Source organism: Bidens hawaiensis, unplaced genomic scaffold, assembly GCF_021521415.1.
Source record: "Bidens hawaiensis isolate Kalapana, Puna unplaced genomic scaffold, B.hawaiensis_p1.1 tig00032067_1, whole genome shotgun sequence".
Lineage (NCBI taxonomy): Eukaryota > Viridiplantae > Streptophyta > Magnoliopsida > Asterales > Asteraceae > Bidens > Bidens hawaiensis.
The window spans coordinates 124,230-132,155 of NW_027495433.1; the positions used below are offsets into that span (position 1 = coordinate 124,230).

The 7,926-nt window shown below is 36.7% G+C and overlaps 1 protein-coding gene across 1 annotated transcript; it reads left to right on the forward strand.

Moving 5' to 3' along the window:
• Window positions 1-3,971: 3,971 nt before the first annotated feature.
• LOC143582937 (galactinol synthase 2-like) lies at window positions 3,972-5,585 on the forward strand. Its single transcript, XM_077065393.1, has 2 exons — window positions 3,972-4,307; window positions 4,893-5,585. Exons 1-2 carry the CDS (start codon window positions 3,972-3,974, stop codon window positions 5,559-5,561), a joined length of 1,005 nt encoding a protein of 334 aa, XP_076921508.1. The 3' UTR covers window positions 5,562-5,585.
• The last annotated feature ends 2,341 nt before the right edge of the window (window positions 5,586-7,926 follow it).

Sequence of the window (7,926 nt, forward strand, 5' to 3'; positions counted from 1 at the left end):
AGAAAAAATATGTAAGTAATTACACAAACTTTTACGTCCGTTACACATGTGTAAAAAGTCGACTCGGTGCGTAAAAATTATGTAATTTTTTTACGTATATGTAACCTACATATATTACGCATGTGTAAAAAAAATTTCGAAAAAAAAATCGTTACGTTGAGTTCTTTCGAGTTCTTAAAACTCAAAAAGGTTCTCATTTAAAATCTTCCCTATATATATATATATATTGATTGTACGTTATAACTAAGATCGACCTAAAAATAATTTTTGAGCATTTATTTGATCATAAACAATGGTTGTTTGTTTACATCTAAACAAAACCATTAAGATAGAGTTATCTAATTCAGTCAGAGCTCAGACCAATTTCAAAAAGAAAAACATCTAAATGGTTAGCTGTTGGTTGATGTTAAATGGGAAAAGGGACGAATCAGATTTAAATTGGTGAGATCTTATCGAAACAAACCACCTCTACTTTATAATTTAGAACATAAAATTACATATGATTTTTTTAGAGATATATCATTGAATAACTATATTTGTTAATTTGAGTTTACAATTTGTTTGATATTGGATATATATGATTTGCTAATATTTGATTGATAATTGATTGAAAACATGATTGATGATCAACCTTTTGTGATGGGAATGTTTTCTTGACAAATCATGCTAATTTATCGTTAGGATTATAACATATTAGTTAGAGATGAAAGAGAAAAATTGGATAATCGAACTGTAACTGAAATATAACCGTCTTGAAAAATTGGTCTAGTACATGGTAAGAGGTTTGTCCTTTCAAAGTAGAGACGCGTGTTGGATTCTCATGTGGGTCGTTCGAAGGAAATTTGTGTGAAGAAACGAATCAAAGCTTTAATCTCGGGTTTGAACCCGACAGAGGACGAGGGTTTATGGATTCCATCCGGTTCCCGCACATTAGGAAGTACAGTACGGCGGTCGAAGAGTCGACCTTGAACATAGCCCCGAAAATATATGTTTGCATATAAAGCAACCTTTATTTTACAAAAAAAAACTGCATTAGGTGATGTTGCATTAAACCTAATACAGCATTTTTGTTAGATAATGCAAACATTTTTTCAAATGCAACATTTTAAAAAGGTTGCATTTGAAAGAAACAGTTGCGCTATCTAATAAAAATGTTGCATTAGGTATAATGCAACTTCACCTAATGCAGCTTTTTTGTAAGATAAAAGTTGTCTTAGGTCAATTTTTTTATAGTACATATAATATTTTTTGCCGTTAAAAAAACTGAATTATAACCTAATCAATATAACTTGATTAATTGAGAAACCAATGTTTGGTTATGTTTGTTTATGACATATTTTTATAGTTCGATTATGTTATATTATCTATATATAATTGAAAACCTATAACTACAGTAACAGGGATATTTTTGTAATTTCAGTTTGAAAGAAGTTAGCCCACATTAAGTATTTGTACTCCTCCAAACCAAGGTTTTGATTCTTGCAACAATTGGTTTTATTCATTTTATTTCCGGCATTGTCCAATCATTTTATAATATGAGTAAATGATTTTTAGTTGCTAAATAACGTTATAACACTAAATCTACTTTTTAAGTTGGTATTTAAGCTTATAAATTTTAAATAATAATTGCATCATACGTTAATAAAAGAAATCAACAAACAAAAAACATGTCGAAGTTATTTTAGACACACTGCAACTTGATTATGTTGTTTTTCCCCACCGGTATTGTAATTGAAGAAGCGTGGATCGACTCACTGGTAGACGATCTACTTTCCTCGGGTGTGATTATACTATTTCACCGATGGTTTTCTTGGATCTGGGTTCTTCCACCTACAAAATGAACAGCACCGTCAACTTACCCCTCAGAAAGGGACAGAGGGGTCCTCTTTGGGGTAACCCTCCGGTGTGAGAATAAGTATTTGTGGAGAAGATAATAATATGAGAGTAAGGAAATCTGGAGAGTATTGCTTGATAGCTGAATACTCTGTGATTGAATATGATTGTGTATGTTACTGGCTGTAACTGTCTGTGATTGAATGTAATTGAATATGATTGAATGTGAATGAATCAGTGTCTCTCCTTGTGGAGTCGATGCTGTATTTATAGTGCTAGGGTTTCCACTGATTGGGCTCAGCCTTGTTGGCCTCCTCCAATTGCTCTGCGCCACGTGTCCTCTGGGACACCTGGTGCTTTCTCATTGGTTGTAATCACGTGGTAGCACATGTGTCATGCTGAGTTGTCCACCTTTCATTTGGCAGCTGTCACATCAGCATATTCTTATTCCTTAAAAAGATACCTTCTGGAAGGTTGTCTGACGTGCACAATCAAGGTTGCCCTAATCCTGATTTGGATAAGGACGAGGTTGATTATGTGCATGTGTGATATGCGCCAATCCTGAGGATGCGCGAGGTCTTCTCTTTTATTCTCACGCGCAGATGTTTCATGCGCAGATGTGATATGCGCCGCGCGCTGATGCGCTACGCGCATATATGAGATGCGCGAGCATATGTGATGCGCGAGCATATGTGTGCCTGGGCATATGATGCCTGAGCATGTGTGGTGCCTGGGCATATGATGCCTGAGCATGTGATGCATGAGCATATGTGATACGCGCCATGCGCGTAGGTTTTGGCTTTGTGCCTTCATAATGTCTTGATTTCAAGCTTCTTGTCTATATCTTGTGGGTTGACCCGCCTTGTTCGGTGTTGAGGCGGGTACATACCTCTTCAGTAATGAACCTAAGCGATACTTACTAAATTTTTGTCAACTCACTACTGCGACGTCCGCCTTTTTGTTTCGTTTTTTAATTTGTTTTAAATATGTGAGCTTGTCGGAATTTTTTTGGTTAACATAGTAGTTGATAGCCACCAAATTCGTACCAACTCGCGGAAACAACGTCCATGTTTTACCAAACACCAAACGTCCCCGGCGCAAAGAGTCGGATAACAACCTAGTGTGTATAAAACTATATATAAATAATTGACTTATCCAATCGTCATGCAGGACTCATAATATGTTATAGGTCGAAATTTTTATTTGCACAGCATGTTATTCAACTCTTATTATCTTATAAATTAAAAGTATTTCCAATATTTTATTCAATTAAAGATATACATAGGACCTTTACTAAAATTAAGTTAATCCATTTAATGCCATTAGATAACCAACGGTGAACTAACCACATCAAATCAACCCCATTCACTCGTTTTTTCTAGCAACTAGCGTTTGGAACCACCTTTAATATTTGGATGAGTCTTTTGATGACAAGATGCCAATCATTCATACTATTTTGACACTTCAAACCTAACTCACTTAAAAATACATCAATGAGGAAACCATCATCATGAAAAGTTTCCATTGAGCTAAGTTTCAAACTTTTACTTTTAAGATCTCAAGTCTTAACAATTATCATATGTCATTGGATTAAAAGCTCAACTACTTAGATCCAATTCACACATGATAGTGCTAATTTAAAAATTAGTACTAGAAATCCAATGAACTTTCTTGTAATTCATACACACGTCTAGAGACTTTATTATTTCTAAACCAATATTACGAACTTACAAAAATTTAGTGAAGTTTTATATAAATATATTTAGTTTAGAAAAGAAAAGAAAACAATATAGTAAAATTTAGCCACTGTTATAAGTTTACAACTTAATCATTAAAAAAACATAAAAAAAAAAAACAAGTTAAGAAATACAATATAGTAAAATTTTATCCAGAGTGACTTTGGTAAAACTAAAGTGGAATAAAATCAGGTATATTCCTAATTTAATATTAAAATTACTATTTATTTATTTTTGACAATTTTCAGTTTTCTCATGTGCTCCATCTCTATATAAACCCTACACCACCCACACTTCATATCACCAACAAACCATTCCAAAACACACTTGAATATTCTCTACAAACCACAACCACAAACACCATATCTCACTCTTCACACAACAATCACCAACCACTAACCCATGGCTCCACCAGTTCCTAGAACCGCCTCCAACGGACTCTCATCCGGTCTGGTCAAGACCAAGACCCTGCCACGCCGTGCCTACGTCACCTTCTTGGCCGGAAACGGTGACTACTGGAAAGGTGTGGTGGCTCTAGCCAAGGGTCTTCGCAAGGCCAAGTCAATATACCCTCTTGTGGTTGCAATGCTTCCTGATGTTCCCATGGACCACCGCCAGAAGTTGATCTCCCAAGGGTGTATCATCCGGGAGATTGAGCCGCTGTACCCGCCGGAAAACCAGACGCAGTTTGCGATGACGTATTATGTTATTAATTACTCCAAGCTTCGTATTTGGGAGGTAATATTTTGAAAATAATTATCATATTATTCATAATTTTATATAAAAAGTTTTAAAGTTGTGTGTGTATATATGAGGAAGATTTAAAGTTTAAATTTCCTTTCTAAATATAGAAATTTATTTTGCATGCATGAAAATAAACGGCACTATCTAAAACCTCATTTTTCTTGCAATATACACACATATATCTATATAAAGGTGAGAGAATCAAATAACCCTAAATTATTATAAGAAAAAAAGAAAAGAAATTAAACTGTTTAGTTTCTACTCAATTGTTATATTTACATACATATACATAATTTATATACCTAGCACCTAGGAAAATAATCATAAACTTATTTGTTAATCAATATATTAATAGTATATTTATATATGTACATGAATGAACAAGATCAATAGATAAATGAAAAACGCTATTTTAAAAAAAAAATTAAAGTTCTCAAAAATGATTTTTTTTTCCTTTTATGTCTCACAATAATTTATGTCCCACCGGATTTATCACACGCATGTTTAATTATTTTCTTATATACTTACTTGTGTGCATATGATAAATATTTATTAATATATATACACATTATTTTGCAGTTTGTGGAGTACAGCAAAATGATCTACCTAGATGGTGACATACAAGTGTTCGACAACATAGACCACTTGTTCGACTTACCAGACGGCCACTTCTACGCCGTCATGGACTGCTACTGCGAACCAAACTGGAAGAACAGCCCACAGTACCAAATCGGCTACTGCCAACAAACACCCGAAAAAGTCCAGTGGCCAGAACACTTAGGCCCCAAACCACCACTCTACTTTAACGCCGGCATGTTCGTGTTCGAACCCAATCTCACCACCTACCACGACCTCTTACAATCCGTGAAAACAACACCTCCTACATTATTCGCTGAACAAGATTTCCTAAACATGTTCTTTAAGGATATTTACAAACCTCTTCCAACTGAGTATAACTTAATATTGGCCATGTTGTGGCGCCACCCGGAGAACTTTGACCTTGAGAAGGTGAAGGTTGTGCATTATTGTGCTGATGGGTCGAAGCCGTGGAGGTACACTGGGGAAGAGAAGAATATGGATAGGGAAGATATTAAGATGCTGGTGGCCAAGTGGTGGGAGATTTATAACGATGAGACGTTGGATTATTGGAGGATTTCTGGGGCTACTACGCAGTTGACGACGATGGATAAGCCGGCGGCGGTGACTAAGAATGGTCGGCGTTACATCACCGCCCCGTCCGCGGCTTAGAGGCTATATATGATATTGTTAATGTTTTTTATTTATTTTTTATATCGTTTTTGTGTTTCTCAAGCTGACATGAGTTGAGAAACTAGTAGCTAAAGAAATCGTGGGTTTGGGATTTTTTTTTCCCTTTTTGTGAGGTTTATGTGGGGTTGTAAAAGTTTGTAATTATTGGGATTTTCAGCATATTATTAATGAAAATTTCATATTTATATATACTAGCAATGTTACTCACACGTTGTAGCGGTGCTATTTGTGTTTGGCAAAAAAGATCATTTTTATTTGGTATTACGTTCACGGTATATTATGTGCTACATGTTATGTTTGAATAATCATGACAATTTATAAAAATTAAAAAAAAAATATATCCGTGCTATGATTAATATCCATGCACAAACAATTCTTGCATAACCATAAACATTATTAATATTGAATACACCATCATCACGTCTTTCTGTGCCCGTCACCGCCGCCGTGCCGGACCACCAGTGTCAAACAGAAAATCAAGACAGATACTCTTTCTGTGCCCGCCGCCACCGGCGTCGTGCCGGACCACCGCGATTACCACCGGCGTCCTCCAAGGAGTCTGTTTTGGCTACAAACCGTTGATTTCAATGACATTGAGCATTAATCGTTGACTGTCTAAGTTGGCCGGTGATTTTCCCGATTGCCAGAAACCACCGCCGGTTTAGCAGAAAAGGAGTGTCTTGCAACTTGCTCTACGATTGCAAGTATGAGCGGGGCACCGGAGAAGATGATTTGTGGCAGTGATGTTGGTTGATGGTGGGTGAAAGAGGTTGAAGATGATGGTGGATTGGTGGGTGAGAGGTTGAAGATGAAGTTGGTGTTGGGTGGGTCCACTGTATTTCTTTTATTATTTGAATAAATATAAATATAAACTAATAGATATCTCAATGCCATATCACATCGTCAAGCCACGCCACATCATCAAAAGTTTAACGGAGTTAGCTATTCGTTAGGCTGGGATTGTCATGGGTAACAAAAATCAAAGTTAGGATTGTCACGAGTTAAATTGTTAGTTGGGATTAATAATGGCCAATGGTTGATAGTTTGGAGTAATAAAATCCAATTTTCCTTCTAAATATTATAAACATTAATTCTATAATTATATTGGGAAAATTCCTAAAATGACCCATTTATTGAATGTGGTTTCAAATTTGTCCCCCTAAATCAAGCTTCCAACTTTGTCCCTTTGGTATCTCGTCTCCGGCGGGATGATAGCAACATCGACGATGTGTTAGTAAACAAGCCAGATAACGACACGTGGCCGGAATAGGTCGTCCACGATGTGTTCTCCAGCTCATTTCATCGCAGACGATAAGTTATACATGTTCTTGTTCACAACGTCAACGCCGGGCTGCCATATCTGACACCTGTGTTCACGTCACCGGCGACGGCTTCCTGAATCTCATGGCCGGTGACTTGTTGACAAAACATAGGGTTGACGATGCATTTCTGGTGCTAACGCAAGGCTGACGATGCGTTTTTGGTGCTAACGCAGGGTAGGCGATGCGCTAGGTATTAAAACCGGGTTCAACTCATGTGTTAAGTACTTACTATCAAGATTTGAAAGGTCAGTTAGAGGATACTGTTGTTAAGCATGCTAAGTGTTACACCGGTAATCTTTGAAAGTTTTATGTTGTCGACTATGGCTTCATGCTAGTTTCATTTTAATGTTAGTGAAGATGTATTCTCGTTTTTGTATAATAGCATTTGAATAAAATCTTACTAATGCTTTGTTACTAAATACCCGCTTCATCCTAAACCAAATCCCCAACTCCTAATCCAAACTTAAATAAGAAATCGATGCATTAGTCACACTCGACATCAAAAGCAACATTTTTAAACTCATGTACAATTTATTAAAAGTTTCAATTTGCTACTTCATGGTCGTCTGTTGTATCCCCTTTTCAACGCAATTATTATTAGGATTTAGGACACAACAACAAATCAATCCCGAACTTTCATCTCACGTTTGCGTTACTATACATAAACGATCTATGTGAAACCATAGATATCAATCAATCGGCCATCTCTATAAGAAAGAGTTATCATCTCGTCTCAACGGCGATTGGTGTCAACCCGTATATGACAACACACAACAATAACCAGAAACACTCGTCATCCTCCGAAAGCGTGGACTTGTTAAATTCCGGGATCTTGTAACGCTACGATGCCGGTTCATAACTTGAGGCGGCTAGTGCTCCCGGTAGCCCATAACCGGCGACCATCTGGTACACGAGTGGAACGTGCAGGGGGTGCCGAAGATGATGTCATGTGATCGCCACCAGCTGCCATTGTAATAATGATTGATGGGTGAGGATGGCGATGTATTTATAGGTTTTGGAGG

Bases quoted from the DNA above. Each gene is read 5' to 3' on its own strand.
- LOC143582937 (XM_077065393.1), top strand. From the start codon at position 3,972: ATGGCTCCACCAGTTCCTAGAACCGCCTCCAACGGACTCTCATCCGGT. The intron at 4,308-4,892 runs GTAATATTTTGA...ATTATTTTGCAG, and splicing joins CCAAGCTTCGTATTTGGGAG to TTTGTGGAGTACAGCAAAAT.